Genomic DNA, 18,560 nt, shown 5'->3' with positions numbered 1-18,560 from the left:
TTCCAGCCCCTTCTTGCCTGCAAGTTTTCTTTTGAGAAATCAGCTGATAGCCCTATGGGAACTAATTAAGAGTTTTAGATGTCATTTAGGTTCTCTCCAATCAGATGCACTAGAGTGAGCTTTTACACTGGAAGGGAAGCAGACGTGCTTGCAGGGAACTTGGCAGAGGTGGACAGGCCCACTCAGCAGGTCCTAACCCCAGCACAGGCAATAGGGAGTTGATGGACCAGTTCTGCAGTACGGCTTTGGGATGAATCATTTCTGGGAGGGTCGGTGGTCCTTCTATGAGCCAGCTATATACCTTAATAAACGCTTTGGGTTTAAACCTCCTTAGTGGACTTTGTTACATGCAGTCAACCAACCAATTCAAGCTGTAATAACATTTCCTTTAATGTAATCATGTTTCTGGTTTCTACAATTTTATATCAGTATTTTCTTCCTCAACTGCTTTTCTAAGCTAAGATAATGTCCCTTGAATATAGTTAAATGTTATCTAAAAAATCAAAATACTATGGCATTGTTTTAGGATACATCTGTAGTTTTATCACAAAACCGTTCTTTTGGCATTAGTTGGTTACAGTGATAGCGATACTGTGAGTGTGGCGTAACGGCTCTAATGTAACAGTTTCATTCCTTGCTTCCTGAACCGGAACTGAAGTTACTTCATATCCATTACATACCAGTTATCTGCAGTCATTAATGCTGCAAATCCTGTTGCATATACCATTGAAGGAGCTGATACTAAGGGATTAGAGTAAATGTTCATAAGTCTACAAAAGTTCCTTTATGTGACTTTGTTTCTTCTCCCTCCCCGCACAAATCACTTCGCTTTAAAAGAATCAAATGACTAAGAGCTAGTATGAATAGCAGCAGCACCCAGGGAACATTACACTTAGTTCTTGTTAAAAAGCAACACCTGTGCAAGTTTTACACCACAGGCGAAAGGAATGCTCGCTCCAGTTTTAAACTCCTGCATTAAAGTCTCTTAAAAAAATAAAAGCATTCTATGAAGTTCTTCTAGATGGTGTTATTGCTGTACATTTGTTGGTGGGTCACTTTCTGTGCTGTGTTTGCTTTGAAGAGATCTTCCAATGTATCTCCAATATTCCTTTCTTATAGTGTCCTTTTCTTTAGCTAGGATTTCACATAACTAAAAATGAAAAACAAAAAATTCATTAAAGAAAACACAGAATTCAATCTTTAGGGCAAGTGCTTCTGAGCTAACACAGTTCAACTCTGATGGTGTTCAGATGACACCCCGCCCCCCGAGAGTCACAAACCAGGTTTGCTAGCGACATGGGTGGTGCCCTAAGCAGCAGAAATAGCCCTGCACTGAATTCACAGTGACTGTGTTGAAAGGGGCATGAATGTTAGCACTGGGCAGACCCCATTCTGAGAACCCAAAAATAAAAGTGCCCAGTTCCACTGGCTTACCTCCAATGCTTTACTAAGAATGTCCTCCTTGTTATCACATTGGTTTTCTAGCATATCTTCATAGATATCCACAAGAAAGGCAATTAGGTAGGGGGAACTGTGACTTGGTTGCAAATCAAGTAGTTGATTTAATAGATTGGGATATTTGGAAAGACCACGATCCTGCAAAATCCTAAAAAAAAGGTTATTCTAAATTTTTAGGACAAAAATAGTGGAGAGATCAAGAAATAACCCCTGAGAAATAAACAAGAAAAGGAGACTCACTTTGAATGAATGAGGGTGAAGCTAAATGAACACTTTAAATTATATGTAAGCTTTCTCATGATAATTCAGAGCTGAGTAAAATCAATTTAAAAGAATTATGAAGTCTAGGCCCTGGCTGGTGTGGCTCAGTGGACTGAGCACTAGTCTGCAAACCAAAGGGTTGCAGGTTCAATTCCCAGTCAGGGCACATGCCTGGGTTATAGGCCAGGTCCACAGCAGGGGGCAAGTGAGAGGCAACCTTACATGATGTTTCTCTCTCTCTCTTTCTCTTTTCCCCTGTCTAAAAATAAATAAATAAAAATCTTTAAAAAAAGAATAATGAAGTTTAAAAGTGATCATTTATAACTGAAACTGCAACATAAAATTAAAGCAAAAAATAAATCTTAAAATTGAAAAGTGAAGGAAAACACATGAGAGATTTTTCTGATTCTTCGTCACATGGTCCCTTATCTCTTTAGCTGCCCAGAACTAGAGAAGCCTACCCCGGCCACACCCCCCAGCATGACTGGGCTCTGTACTTGGGCTCTTTGAGATCTCTCAGTTCCACAAGGAAACTGGTGATGTCAGTAGCCAGGCGAGGGAAACCATGTCAGTTTAACAAGTGAGACATGTAACAGGGGATCTCTAGAAGTAAAAACAGAAAGGCTGGCAATCTGAGTGTAAACAGTGGGCCCTGCCTTATTGTGTTCCTGAGCTGAACATAAACTGAGTGTGTGTATCCCACTCATTGACATAAAGACTGAAGGATTCATGAACACAATTACAACTCTATTATTGTTTACTCATGGACTACCCTGTGCTAGTATGCACTTGGGAGGTGAAGAGAAGGGTAGAAGGCACTGTTCTTGGGTGTTACCATAACATACTTCTTTTTTTTTTAAGATTTTATATATTTTTTAAAAGATTTTATTTATTTATCTTTAGAGAGGAAAGGAAGGAAAGAAGGAGAGAAACATCAATGTATGGTTGCCTCTCATGAGTCCCCTGCTGGGAACTGGCCTGCAACCCAGGCATGTGCCCTGACTGGGAATCGAACTGCAACCATGTGGTTCGCAGGCCCGTGCTCAATCCACTGAGCTACACCAGCCAGGGCTATTTATTTATTTTTAGAGAGAGGGGAAGGGAGGGAGAAAGAGAAGGAAAGAAACATCAATGTGTGATTGCCTCTCATGTGCCCTGACTGAAGACCTGGCCCACAACCCAGGCATGCACCCCGACCAGGAATTGAACCAGTGACTCCTTGGTTCGCATCCCACACTCAATCCACTGAGCCACCCCAGCCAGGGCCATAACACACTTCTGCTCTCAGAGAAATACAGAAAATTCTTTAGTACCCTTTTGGAATCTGATTATTGAACATATTCCATGATGCATCATATTAACAGATTATATTTTACATAAAAGAAGCAAAAACCATCTCTTACCCTTTCAAATAGTTCCATGCACTTTCATTATGTGGTACTAGTTTGATCATTTCCAGAGTGTACCTATAAGAAAAAACCCACAAATAAATATGTATATGATTTTAAGAGTAGTGCAATAATTAGAAACAGTTTTATAAGAGTGTGGCATAGCTCAGGTTTGTGCTTTCATTTCTCAGTAAACTTTGGTATCATTCTGGGTCTTATCTAAATCTCTCCAGTCTCCAGCTATAGATTCTTTTTTTTTAATATTTTATTTATTTGTCTTAGGGGGGAAGGGAAGAAGGAGAGAAATATCAATGTATGATTGCTTCTTGTGAGTCCCCTGCTGGGAACTGGCCTGCAACCCAGGCATGTGCCCTGACTGGGAATCGAACCGCAATCGTGTGGTTCGCAGGCCCGTGCTCAATCCACTGAGCTACACCGGTCAGGGCCAGCTATCGATTCTTTTTTTTTATTTAAGATTTTATTTATTTATCTTTAAAGGGGAAGGGAAAGAGAGAAGGAGAGAAGTATCAATGTATGCTTGCCTCTTGTGAGTTCCCTGCTGGGAACTGGCTTGCAACCCAGGCATGTGCCCTGACTGGGAATCGAACTGCGATCGTGTGGTTCGCAGGCCCGCGCTCAATCCACTGAGCTACACCAGCCAGGTATCGATTCTTAATTACACAGTTCTTCCCTATTATAGATTTGTATCCAGTTCTGGGGAAGGACACTTAATATGAAGGCTCAATTCACAACAGAAAAAGAAATTAATGGGGGAGATTTCCTTTAATTTAGGCTTTCCCTCTGAAGGAAATGTTGGCTAAAACAATATTTTCCTTTTACTGCTAGAGCAATCTTGGGGGAAAAGTCCAAGATGTACTTATGGCTGTCAAAGTCATTGATAAAGGAAAACTATAAACCTTAGGCACTATAATACAAAATAGACACCATGGAAATTATATAGACAATGAATAAAAATAAGAAACCAACACAAATGTGTATTTTTTTAAAATCCTCACTTGAGAATATGTTTGTTGATTTTAGAGAGAGAGGAAAGGAGGGTAGAAATGGAGAAACATCAATCGGTTGCCTTCCTTCCGAGTCCCGACTGGGACCGAACCACAACCTAGGTATGTGCCCTGACCAGAGGCCGAACCCGCAGCCTTTTGGTGTGCGGGATGACACTTCAGCCAACTGAACCACCCAGTCAGGGCACCAATGTACATTTCTCATATTCCCAAACAAGGTCACTAGTAAACTGCGATGTGATTCCCAGTCAAAATGGATACTCCCTATTTTCTCTTCCCCTGAACCAGATTATTATAAATATAATTCAGATCCAGGTGCAAAAAACTCCAATAAAGTTACAGAACATTGCTTCATTATATACTTGCTCAAATAAGTAAGACACCGACTGAAGTCTGGTATTCTTGGTTTTGTTGTAGTGCTGATACAAAAGCATTTTTTCTTCAGAGAGAACAGCAATAAACTAATTCAGCACTATTAGGTATTAACTAGTCCTTTCAGAAGATTCTTAGTTTCATTTTGGCAAACCTAAAAAATTCATTTACACACATGCACTCAAGCATTATCCATTTTAATGGCTGAAATACAGACTTGGATGTCAGACAGCCCGGCATCAATCCTGGCCTCATCGGTTATGACCCTTGTGCCCTGCGCACATTGCAGAACTACTCTGAGTTTCAAGCTCTTCATCAGGTATCCCTGAGTGTTATGAGAAGTAAATAAGATTTCCTGGCACATAGTAAATGCTTGATAAATGGCAACTATCACTAATAGTGCTACTAGATTATGTACTCAAATGGACACATGACCGTGATGTATTTAATGAAAAAAGCAATGTGTACAGTATCACCTAGGCTGCTGGACATGTCTGCAAATGTATGCGAGGCGTGGAAGACACTTGCACTACTTGTAGCTCGCCCTGAAGAATGGAATATGGGAAGAGGGAGAGTAAGAGATTTTGATGTTTTATTTTAAACAAGTCAGTACAATCCCCCCATAATTAGACTGCATTACTTTTAGAATAAGAGGAAAAAACTACAGGAAATAATCAGCTATATCTATTTGTATTCTTAAGAGTTAAAAATTTTATTAACTAAATTCTAGATAACTGCTACTTTTAGCATCTTATTTCTTATACCTACCTATCTGAAGGGTATAATAAACTTTAAGCATAAAAAAACCCTCTTAGATTCTTGCCTGATTATTTAAAATACTTTTGTTTTTTAATTTTTAATTAATTTCTTTATATTTAGAGAGGGGAAGGGGAGGAAAAAGAGAGGGAAAGAAACATCAATGTGTGGTTGCCTCTTACACGCCCCCTACTGGAGACCTGGCCCGCAACCCAGGCATCTGCCCTGACCAGGAATCAAACCAGAGACCCTTTGGTTCCCAGGCAGGCACTCAATTCACTGAGCCACACCAGCCAGGGTAATTATTTTTATTTCTATTTGGTAACAGAAATCCAGTGATCTAAAGGCTATGAGAGAAGTTTGCATTTTCCAAACTCTTTATATTCAACTTTTAACTATCTTATTAGGCCTAACCTAATGTAGTAGGCTACAGTAAATAATAAATATATAATAGTTTAAAATCCCTGATTATTAATTGGGTTAATTCAGGGCAGAATAACCTGAAGCATTCTACCTTTGGCAAGGAAGCCACTGAACTTTTTGAAGGATGACGCCTTGCTTTCCTTCAGTGCACGTTTCCCCACCCTAATCCTTATAACAGAATATCAAGCACAAAAGAAAATCCAGAGCTGTTAAGTAACTTCTATAATTAAATTATAACTATGGTCTCAGGAGGCTATAAAAAACAAACATGTTCAAATCTAAAACAGCCCACTGAGGCAAAATAGACAAAAGTCAGAAAAGAGGGGACGATCGATGGTTATGTGGATAATACATAAATTCACGCCAATCCAGAAATTTTCTAGCTCTCATAGGAGGTAGAGGCTTGCCAGAGTGGTGGTTTCTAGAGCAGTAGTTTTCAACTGAGACTGATTATGCTCCTGAGGGCACCTCTGGCACAACTGCGGGTAACGGTTACTACTGACAGATGCTCCTCAACCTACGGGGTTACGTCCTGATAAACCCACCGTAAACTGAAAATACTTAGGTTAAAAATGCATTTAATACACTCAACCCTACAGAAGATCAGAGCTTAGCCTAGCTGGTTTCTAATGAACGTGTATTATTTTCACATCATCTTTTTTTTTTTAGATTTTATTTATTGATTTTTAGAGAGAGAAGGGAGGGAGAGAGGGAAACATCAGTGAGTGGTTGCCTCTCCCATTCCCCCCACTGGGGACAGGCCTACAACCCAGGCATGTGCCCTGACTGGGAATAGAACCAGTGACCCCTTGGTTCACAGGCTGGTATTTAATCCACTGAGCCACACCAGCCAGGGCTTTCGCAACATTTTCAAGTCAGAAAATCTCAAGTCAAACCATTTTAAGTCGAGCACTGTCTGTACAGGGCATACAGGCCAAGAATGCTGCTAAACACACTTACGATTCACAGGACAGCTCCCGCAATAAAGAGATCATCTGGCCTCAAACCCTGCACTAGAATAACATGGCACCTGGAGGCTATTATTCAAAAGAATTTTATAAGATAGTTTTAAAATAAAGCTTCCTAGACACTAGGAAATCTGATTTCTTCTCAGGCTGATTTCTTCTCTAGCAACAACATTTCAAGAAAGTTAAGACATTAAAAGTAGAGGTACACTATAATACGTCTTTGTAAATTTACTATTTCATCTAAGTAGTCTGTCCTATTACTTCCACGGTGGCAGAACCGGGGGCAGTCTTGATCTTTGCTGTATCCCCAATACGAACAAGTGAAGGAGATTACTAACTGGACTTCTCTTTCCAATACAGCACGATCATTGTAGCCAGTGGTGTTAGAAATTACAAAGTATCTTTGGTTCCAGACAGAATTATTTCTCACATCTTCTTTAAGAAGTTGGTCCACATACTGCAGCTCATTATCCCAAAGTTTAAATTCCTAAAAGAAAATAAAAGATAAAATAGCCAATTAGAAATGAGCCATTATTTATAAACAATAACTAAATCCAACTTCAACAAAGCTAAGTAGGGTGAACAGAAGGTGTCGGACCCTGTACACAGTCGAAGGAGGATGACAGGTGCAAGTCAAGCAAATGCAGTGGGAAAGAAAAGTTTTCAAAGACAAGGGAACGGTCAGGAGGAAGGAAATTAGGAAGAGTGAGCAGCCAAACTGGCCTGGAATTCAGCACCATCTTTCTGAGAACAGTTTAGACAACAGGAGGCATGTATATACTATTTGAGCCAAGAATTTTTGTAAAGAACTAAATGAAAATCATAACAAAGTTTATTTAACTAAATGTTTATGTATTGTTATGGTGAAATTTAGAGGGAAAAAACAAACTCATAATAAGAAAATTATTAACCTTAACATATTAATTTGATATTAATATATAATATTAAAGGGGTTATAAATGAATGAAATACATATATATGACAAAATTACATTAAAATACATGTAAAGAAATACACATAATTAGATTTAGGCATAAATTTTTTACATTATAGAGATGTTTTAATTTTTAAATTATAACTCAATAAAGACAATTTGAAAAAAGAGTAGAATGACCAAGACTTACAAGTGCTGAAAAAGTCAGGGACATTAACTATGAAAAAGCTAGTGGAGTTATAGTTCTTATTTGATAATAACAATTTCATAAAAAATAAAAATACCGAATACCTTTAGAAAGGTATTTCTTTAAACAACTTTATTCAAAGTTAGAAAAGTTTAAAATTTTAAATTAAAAAATTGATTAAATACTCTTGGTACGATGAACACTGCAGAAAGTAGCAATTACTGAAAGAAAATTCATAGTAAACAACAGCAGAATTGTTTGGGAGAATAAATTAAGTGCCCAGAGTAGGAGTCATAACTATTCTCTTCTATTCAAGATTTAGCATAAAATTTTAACAAGTGGACAGAAATAAAATATATAATACTTAATGTAAAATCATATTCCAAAATTTATGTATGCAAAAATCTTAGTGTAAACTATGCCCTTGTTAATGAAAATCACACAGCTATATTAAAAAAGTATAAGTATTTTTAAAATTCAGTTTGTTGGCAAATTTGATCTGAAAATAGTAAGTAGTATTATTCTTCTTTAATATGAAGCTAACATATCTCAAGAGATAATGAAGGTTAACCAACATGAAGGATGTCAGATAATTATGTCTCTTCATTATTATCATATTATTATTTTTAAAGATTTTATTTATCTATTTCCAGACAGAGAGGAAGGGAGAAAGAGGAAAGAAACATCAATGTGTGGTTGCCTCTTGTGTGCCCCCTCCTGGGGACCTGGTCTGTGACTCAGGCATGTGCTCTGACCGGGAATCGAACCAGCAACTCCTTGGTTTGCAGGCTGGTGCTCAATCCACTGAGACACACCAGCCAGGGCTTAATTACTATTAATAATTATATACACATTGTGTGTAATGATCTATATGTGTGTTTCAGTTCAGAAGTATACTTACAAATTAATACTAATTTTAATAATTTAATTCCATTAAAAAATAATAATCTGGAAACATTGTAATAACAAAGCCAATACCTGAATAACCCACTGTCGATGTTGCCAGGCATGATAATTTTTTGCATCCTGGTTAAGAATATCAGCAATAAACTCAAGCTCCTGAGATGGATCTTTCAGCCATTCCACTAACACTCTCCTGTGATGCCTAAAGATAGACGAAGGGAGAAGAGATTTGTGTTAATTTACCCAGAAATTCAGCTCTGATTCTCAAGACTACTGGGAAAAAAAGGTTACACAAAAGAAACACTAAGAAGAAAAAATTTCAGAACAGTAAGTTGAAAAACATAAAATAGTGATTTGTGATTTTTGTGTAAAATGAAATCAAACAGTTTATGGCTTAAAGAAGGTTTATTTCGAGCTAAATCTGGAGGCATAGTACTCTTTTGACAATCACAAAGCTCTGTCAAAGATCTTGGGAACATTCCCAGATGGTATAGTGACACTACAGGAAATGTAATACCGTTTTATCAAGTTTGGAAGCTCCTCTGATTATAAATAGGCTGTCAGTTTTCCCAAAGTCAGTCCAAAGTGTCACCATGCAAGCAAATAAATGCTCATTTCACCAGTTCGTGGGCTGAATTAAATTTATTTCTATTCTGGCAAATTACGATAAATTAAAAATTTGTCAAGAGGAGTTTTCCACATTGAAAAAGCAAAACAAAAAACATACCCCTGGCTCGCTACTTGCTATGTCTTCTTTCTGCAATAGCCAACCCTCATCTTCCATTTGTGATTCGATCCGCTATGTGGCTTCTTTCCTCTTCCCACCACTTCCCTGCTGCCCACCCGGGCACCAGCGCACCCCTGGGGGGAGGACTGCTCATGCCACGGTCTCTCACCAGCACCCACCTAATTAACAAATCTGCCAGTAACTTCTAGTCCTTACTCTCCTTGACCTCTCTGCAGTAGCTGATATTGCCATCCACTCCTTTCTTCCTAAAACTCTCTTCTCTTGGTTTCTGTGGTGACACTAACTTTTGGTTTCCCTCCTCAGTCATCCTGGAACACTTCTTAAGTGACAGTATTCACCAGTACAGTATTCACCAGTACAGTATTCACCAGTATTCACCAGAACATGAGTGTTCTGTCCTCAACCGTCTCCTCTAATTCTCCTAAGCATCCTCACCTATAGCTATAACCTCAGCTACACATGAGCATTTTCGAACCATGTACTGGACCAGGTTTTCCATAAGCACAGCAAATTCCATTTGTCCAATACTGAATCCATCCTCCTTCCCCACAAATGTGCTGCTTTGTCTCCCGAGTCCCCTTCATGGCTGGCACCACCATTCACCCAGTGGTTAAGCCAAATGCATAGACATCATTGTTCTCTATCACTCCTCCAATAAATTAAATTTCACAACCTGTTGCTTCTGTCCCCAAACCCTAGCTCAAATTTATCCTTATCTTTCCTATACCCACCTATACTCTCTCCTAGCCCGTACCAGCTTGACGGCTGACCAGACTGCAAACCTGTTCCATCTGTGTTCTACCTGGCCGTCAGGGTAAAACAGCTAAGACACAAATCTAATCATCTCACTTCCTTAATTAAAATCTGTCAATAACTCTCCACTGCCGCTATGATCAAGTCCACACTCCTTATCGATGTTCACAAGGCTCTTTGTGACTTTATCCCATCACTCCCGAATTTACTCTAATCACATGGAATCACACAATTCCTCAATACCTCGTGCTCTCTTTCATGCATCTCCCTGGAATATTTTCATTGCCTCAGAGGTCCATCCTCTCAGAAATCATCCTTAAATGTCAGGCATAAAGTATAGACATGTGTGTCAGTCACCACACCAAAAAAGATAAAGTGATGGCAAGTCCTGCACTATGAACAGGCAGTGAGCGGCACAGAAACTGCAGCCAGTGCTTGGTGACACCGTGCTGCTGCTTCCTCTGCACCAGCTGCACCGAGACCACCTGCCCCCACTTCCTCCACCCCTTCCTGTGCACCCCCGCACTAAATAGCAGCCACGGCAGCTTCCATTCATGGAGTGCTCACTATAACCCAGGTCCTGTTGAGGCTCTTTATTTCTCTGTCTGCTTGCTCCATAATTTCTTTTCCCCATTGTGTTCTGCTTCCCCCTGCCCAATAATAATACATACTCTAGTCTACGTTAACTGAGGGGCTTAATTTCTAGAACAAATACACTCTGCGAAAAACTACATTATGCTTTTCATATTGCACTGTAAAATAACTGGTTTATTTGCTTTTCCTTTTAGACTGTATCTTTTTCATCTTTGTGTCTCTAGCAACAGTATATTTTGAATAAACAAATACAAGGTCAAATACCAGAAAGTCACCTTTTTCTGACTCTAGCAATATTATACGCTAATGTTGATATTCTTATCAACAAACACTTGAGTGTTAACTATGGGTCAGGCACCACTTTAAGCACGTTTAGTGCTTAATTTAATCCTCCCAACAACCCTATGAGACAGGTAACATTAGCTCCAACGCAAAGTACTAAAATTGTAAAGAAACAAAAAATTCCCTATAATCTCATCACCCATGATGATGAGATTATACCTGGAAACTATTAGCACAGTGACATGTTTCCTTCCTATTTTCATCTTACCAAACTTGATAGTTTTTGGGCTGCTCTTCAATTATTGCAGTGATGTAGTTCATTTCCTCATGCAGATCCTTTTGAAGTGACTTTAAGAGAACTCTCCGAAAATGCCTACAACAAATACCAAACATTCAAAATGTCTCATTATTCCGCATAAATTATCTAGCCATAGTATCAACTAAAGCTGCAAGACAACAACATAATTATACCTTTTTTTAGTGGTTGTCCAAAGTCATTACAACTATCTGGTGATTGGAATAATGTAGCATTAAAAAAAATTTTTTTTACTTTGATTGGTGTGGCTCAGTGGATTGAGTGATGGCCTACAAACCAAAAGGTCACCGGGTCAATTCCCAGTCAAGGAACATGCCTGGGGTGTAGGCCAGGTCCCCAGTAGGGGGTATGCAACAGGCAACAGATCAATGTATCTCTTGCACATCAGTATTTCTCTCCTCTTTCTCCCACCCTTCCCCCTCTCTAAAAATAAATAAATAAAATCTTTTACAAAAAGGATAAAAATAAATTTTTTCTCCCAATCTCCCTAACCCCTCTCTCTCACCAACCATGGTTTGTTCTCTGTAACTATGGGTTTGTTTCTGTTCTGTTTCATTCATTCATTTATTTTGCTCTTTTAGATTCCACATATACGTAAAATCATATGTTTGTCTTTGTCTGACTTATTTCACTTAGCATAATACCCTCTATGTCCACCCATATTGTCACAAATAGCAAGATTTCGTTCTTTTTAATTGCTGCATAATATTCTATTGTGGGTAAAGGGGGGGGCAAAAGTAGATTTACAGCCGTAATACAAATAAATACAATAATTAATAAATAATAATGCAAGACTAAACTGTTTTGCATCCTCAAAACTGTAAGCCCACTTCTGCCCCAGCCTGTGCGTGCACCACGCCTTTATCTCCCACACAGATCCGGCTGCTCCTGGTCACGCTGCAATGAGCACAGGAGCATGAGTGACCTTTCAAGTTAGTGTTTTTGTTTTCTTCACATAAATACCCAGAAGTGGAGTTGCTACATCATATGGCAGCTCTACTGTTAATTTTTTTAAGAACTTCTATACTGTTTTCCATAAGAACCAAGCATTTTGAAGCAGAAATAGCAAAAGACAACAAGTGTGAAATGTAAGACAAGACAACCAACTAATGATATTTTACTTTTAAAACCACTACAAAATGCTACTTATAAATAAAAGAAGTGTAGTGGAGAGTAAACTGTTTCTCCCACAGAAGAAATAAATAATGTCTAAAATGATTAAAAATCACAATTAAGCATATTATTTAGAATACAGAGTTTAATTCAAGAAAAAACACCCAAGAGTTACTGTCTTTAGGGAGTGGGACTCTGGCAGAGAGAAAGAATGAGGCAGAGGTCACCATTTCTCACTCAATCTCTGACTTTGAAACTGATGTGAATTATTTTGATAAAAATTAGTGTTAAGAAAAAGAAAAGCCACATAAACTAAAACACGAGACATTTAAACAGGATATGTTAATAATGTGTATTACTCACCACACTGTATAATTGGCTGCATTTAACTCAATAGCATCTCCAGTTAGTTTAAAAGCTCGTTCACTTCTTTCATCACGCTGCAGAACGGCCCGAAAATAATCATAAACATCTCTAACTGTAAACAACACAAAACTGCATTAGGACTATCTTTCTTCTTAAGATTTTATTTATTTTCAGAGAGAGGGGAAGGAAAGGAGAAAGGAAGAGAAACATCAATGTGTGGTTGCCTCTCCTGTGCCCCCTACTGGGAATCTGGCCTGCAACCCAGGCATGTGCCGACACAGGCGGGCACTCACTCCACTGAGCCACATCAGCCAGGGCTATCTTCCTTCTTTAAAACTACCATTATAATATGCTGTTACATTTTACAAGGAAAGCTACTTTATTGCATTATTCAGAACAGCTATTTTCAACCAGTATGCTGAGGTACACTGGTTTGCCACAGAATTTTCAAAACATGCAAAAACTGACTATTCAGTCAGAAGCACGGAGTTTTCCCTTAGATTGCCAATAAATAAATAAATAAATAAATAAATATGTAAATAACAACCAACACAACAGCTGTCAGATGTGAATGAATCAAAATTATACCGATTTTTTCAGATCAGCAAAAAATACACTTTTTAGTGTGCCACAGAATTTCAGTAATCAGTTCATGTGTGACATGAGATGAAAAAGGTTGAAAATCGCTAACTTTGAACAATAAGCAAAAGCAAACCAAATGACTGTGTGAATGCCACCATGATGTGTGTGTTACAGCCACAAGTTTCTAAAACTTGCGTTTTTTCCGACTGAACATTGTTTCTGAGATCTGCCCACGTTTTAACAGATCTAGATCCTCTGAATACTTATGTAGCATTAAATTGCATGACAACGATACATTTCATTTACCCATTCTCCAAAATATGGTATAGGGGAGGAATAGAGGTACACAGAGGTTAAATATTAAATAACTTGTTCAGGGTCACAGAGCCCATAAAATGAAGTTAGAGCCCTGGCTGGCATAGCTCAGTGGATTGAGTGCGGGCCTGCGAACCAGACGATCAAGGTTCGATTCCCAGTCAGGGCACATGCCTGGGTTGCAGGCCAGTTCCCTGCAGGCCAACTCCCAGCAGGGGATGCACAAAAGGCAACCATACATTGATGTTTCTCTCCCTCTCTCCTTCCCCTCTATAAATAAATAAAATCTTTAAAAAAAAAATGAAGTTAGAATTTGAACTGGCTGGTCTGGCTCTGAAGCCTGTGCTCCTAACCTCCTAGCAAGTGTCTTCTGGTGCCACGAGCCAGAGTGAACCAAGAACACATCACGGAAACAGCACTCAGGCAGCTCTACTAGATATACCACACTGCTTTCCAAAATGGCTTAAATATGAAAACTACCACTGGAAATGTATGTACCTATTCATATGTCCTAATACCTGAGATCTTTACTCTTTGCCACTTAATTTATGGGTAGAAAATGACATTTCTCTTTTACTGTGCATCTCTCATTCCTAATGATAACGGATTTCCCCCCAATTAATAGCCAATGAAATTTCCTCTTCTGTGAGTCATCAGTTCATACCCTTTCTCCATTTTTTATTAGTTTGTTTCCTTAACATTTTGTAGGAATTCCTTATAAAGTTCTAAATTATCAACCCTCTATTTTATATGGTGTTTCTTCTCCCACACCGCTGCTTGCTTTTTAACTTGTCATGGTATTATTATTTCTAACCCCAAGAGAAACATATGACTGTACCAGTTTTCTCTGATATCTTTGTTATAGGTACCTTACAAACCTGAAAACATGTGGTTTTCCTTTCTCTGATCACCAGTGAGGTTAACATCTCTTTGAAGATATTTGCATTTCTTCTAGTGAATTATATTTTCAAATATAACATCTCTCATAGTGTGAAAGTTTTGCATTTTTATATCTTCTGATCTTTTCCTTAATCAATTCTGAGTTTTATATCTTGCTTACTTTCTTTTTTTTTTTTAAAGATTTTATTTATTTATTTATTTATCTTTAGAGGGGAAGGAGAGGGAGAGAAACATCAATGTATGGTTGCCTTTCGTGCATCCCCTGCTGGGAGTTGGCCTGCAGGGAACCAGCCTGCAACCCAGGCATGTGCCCTGACTGGGAATCGAACCGCGATCCTCTGGTTCACAGGCCGGCGCTCAATCCACTGAGCTACACCAGCCAGGGCTTCTTGCTTACTTTCTTATTCTCCCCAAGAATGAAAGATTATTCTCTAATACTTGCTCCTAGTATGTTTACAATTTTGTTCTGGAAGTTTAATTCATCTGTAATTTATTTTCACGTAAGGTAAGAGACTGGGGTATAATTTTGCATATAACCAACCAAATGCATAGCAAACATTACAAAACCATTATTTGATTAATCCATCTTTTTCATACAGGTATGAGATATTCTTTTTTTCTCAAATATTAAGTTCCTGCTTATACTGATGATGAATTTTTAGATTCCTTAGTAATCTATTTCTGTTCCCATTTCACAGGATAACTATTTGTAGTAGTATATTTTCATATTTGGTAAGGCAAACCCTCACACCATTATTCTTCCTTTTCAAACATTTTTGGCATTACCTAATAATCAGGAAAAAATAATGCCTTTTGTAACACAGGAATGATCTGGGATAACAAAGCCTTAACTGAAAGAAATATATACATGCACACACACACAAAACTAGCATTCCATTTCTATTCATTTCTCTTTTCAAGAAGAACAACTAACAATTCACATTTACACAGCCTCCAATTTACAAAGCATTTTCACATTCAATATGAAAAAATGATACTTTATCAAAGAAAACAGTCCATTCATTTTCATATCAGTAAATGTGTTCCAACTAAACCTAACATTCATTGCTAAAATATATTTTGAAATACTCATGTTTCAGCAACCAAAGTTTATTCTAAATAAAACAGTAACTCGTTTATGTTGTAGATTAATAGTCAATAAAAAACACAGTAACACAGTAGCTATTATGTATTATAACATTCATTACTTAGATTATTCCACTCTCTGGAAAAAATAAAACTTTTAACCATGAAAATAATTTACATAAAAACACAAAGTTAGCTTATTATAGTCATTTCGATCTTTATTAGGTAAAAATCGGTCATCTGTCTAGCCATATAGTTGTGAATTTCAACTCTGCTACTAAGCTTGACTTAGAGACCTTTTCCTAATAAGAGTAAACTTACATTTTTCACTGTAAATGATCTGGACCACTGGGTTGGGGCCGTCGTTCTGTGGCACTGGATCTATATCAGCCCATTCTGCTCTGTCTCTGAAATACATTTTTTTCAGTGATTATATTCAAATGCATAAGAAAAAGAACCCCAGTGTTTTTAAAAATGGCAACAAATACACATATTAATACTAGTAACTTATAAACACCTTAATGTAACCATGGTTGGATTCTTCAGGACCAAGTGTTGCCACTCTCCTTTACATATTAAACTTCAAAATAAAAATAATATGAATAATCTTACAAATAAGTTAATAACTTGAGTTTTCAAATTTAAAATTTTTATGTAAGAAAACATACTTTTGCAGCATGTACATAACAGTTCTAACTTAGAAATCAATCTATTCATTGGTGTAGTTAAGACTCTGGAGTTAGTATTTTAAAAATTTTTGAGTAACAATTTACTAGGATTACTAGGAACCAACGTTTTAAAAGCAGAGTAAACACTACTAGTTTATTGTATGCTGAGAGGCAGTCCAAGCAGTCAGGAGGCAGCAGGCTCTGGAACCTGACACCTGAGTTGAATATTGGCTGTCCCACTTACAGCTGTGTGACTTTGAAAAAGTTACTTAACGTCTCTGGGCCTCACTTTCTTCCTTTATAAAACAGAGATGATACTATTACCAACCAAATTTAGAAAGCTGTTTGGAGGATTAAGTGAGACAATGTTAAGCACTTAAAATGTGCATAATAATAAGCATATAGTACCTAATATATACATAATATTATTATGCTGAAATATTTATGTTGTGTTACCAATACAGCTTGTGGCATGTAATAAATGCATACAGTAAGTATTCAATGAATTATCTCATTATCAATGTTAAAATAACATTATAATCCTGACAATGGGATGCCTACAGACATTTCTGTGTGAACTGCCCAGTGTGCACAAACTTGTTTTAACTACTCTTTTACTTATTTTCTTTTCCTCTCACACAATTTTTTGGTCCTCTATACCAATTAACTACTGACAGCAAAGATTCTGTAGCATCCAGACAATCCTGAAATTGCGCCCACTGTAACAGGGAAACAATCACCTGAGGTGTGAGACCTGGAGCCTGGGGAGGGGCATGAGAAAGGTTAGGCTGCCACTTAAGTCACTGGGAAATCAGACATAGCCAAGCGAAGCAGCTGAGTAGGTCACAACCCAGAGAACAGGTGTGAGTGTTACGGAGCTCCCCCAACCAGTTTAAGTCAGTAAAACATTAACAATAAAACAGTAAAATCTTGATAGCAACTTTCACTCATTCATAAAAACAAAGCAAACAAGCAATCCAATGCGTTTCCCTACTTCAGGAGAAAATCAGTAAGACAAAAGAAAAATAAGACATAAGGGCCTCTCTCTTGACTCTCTGCAGGTTCAATTGGAGCTAGGGAATCAGCATTATTACAAGAAAATAAAGAGCTGATGAGGTAGGGCTGGGTGTTGGCAAAGACAGGGAGAAAAGGCAAGAGTTTCAGCGGTACCCAACACTGCCTACAACACATCACTTGTATTATGCACGAGGTGATATAGAAATATATGTAAGAGTTTAAGGAACAAACATCTTTCCATCCTTACAGCCTTAACTAGGTAGGTGCCTGGCGGATGCTATATGCTAAGATGTTGAATGAAAATGTCCTAGCCCTTAAAGATCTTACACTAGGTCTCTCCATTTCAGCAGAACAAACCATGGGAAGCCCTTACACCTTGTCTTTAAAGTGAGCAAATCTGTACCTTATTTAAATCATTATTCCTTGCCAGGTTATCAAAATGCGCCCGTCCTCCGGTATAGAGTCAGATTATTGTCAGGCTATCTTTGTGGGAGTATAAAGCAGAGCGGGAGATTTCTTAAATTCCTGAACCACGACACCTACACAGCCAAAGAAAGAGTGGTCTCCAGTGTTCTGCGCTGCCTGGCGTCCTGCCCCTCCCGTCCCTCGGTGACAGTCTGGGCTCCGGGGAGCGCGAGGGCCGCCGAGTGCAGACCCGCCGAGGGCGCCCCCCGCCAGCCGGACGGCGAGGCCGCGGAAACTTCGGCGGGACAAGGCGAGGCAGAAGGAGCCGCCCGAGAACCGAGGACCGCAGCCCAGGGAAAGCCCCCGACTTCGAGGGGAGGGATTCCTAACCTGCGGCCCTGCCGTGGGAGTTACCTGTACAGAACATAGGCAGGTGAGTCCAGGCTCAGGAACCCGTCATCCATAGGGGATGCCACCGCTTCTCCGGCCTCGGCCGCCATCACTTCTTGCTGCTGCTGGGGCGGCGGAGGTTGCGGCTGGGGCGGTGGCGGCTCCGGCTGACCCGGCTCGCCGCCTTGCGTAGCCTCGCCGACCCCCTCAGTGGCCGCCATCTCGCATCGGTCCGCAGCCGAGTTGGCGGCGGAGGCCCCGCCCCCACGGTCCCGCCCCTCCCTCTCCCCACCCCCCTCACGCGCCCCACTTCCGCTTCTCTCGATTTCCTACCATAGAGATGCGGCCTA

The 18,560-nt window shown here is 39.0% G+C and overlaps 1 protein-coding gene across 1 annotated transcript; it reads right to left on the bottom strand.

The window, feature by feature from the left end:
- Window positions 1–365: 365 nt before the first annotated feature.
- Window positions 366–18,480, bottom strand: FNTA (farnesyltransferase, CAAX box, subunit alpha). The gene is made up of 9 exons (XM_037055496.1): window positions 18,235–18,480; window positions 16,052–16,137; window positions 12,845–12,959; window positions 11,321–11,425; window positions 8,751–8,877; window positions 6,990–7,138; window positions 3,123–3,185; window positions 1,435–1,606; window positions 366–1,150 (listed from the first exon to the last, which is right to left on the bottom strand). The coding sequence occupies exons 1-9, from the start codon at window positions 18,429–18,431 to the stop codon at window positions 1,028–1,030; spliced, it is 1,137 nt and encodes a 378-aa protein (XP_036911391.1). The 5' UTR covers window positions 18,432–18,480; the 3' UTR covers window positions 366–1,027.
- Window positions 18,481–18,560: the final 80 nt, after the last annotated feature.

The sequence above is a fragment of the Sturnira hondurensis genome, unplaced genomic scaffold, assembly GCF_014824575.4.
Source record: "Sturnira hondurensis isolate 20B ecotype Veracruz unplaced genomic scaffold, ASM1482457v3 Scaffold0008640, whole genome shotgun sequence".
In the NCBI taxonomy this organism is placed as follows: domain Eukaryota; kingdom Metazoa; phylum Chordata; class Mammalia; order Chiroptera; family Phyllostomidae; genus Sturnira; species Sturnira hondurensis.
The sequence above is the reverse complement of the archived record's forward strand: the minus strand, read 5'-3'. Positions and strand labels throughout refer to the sequence as shown.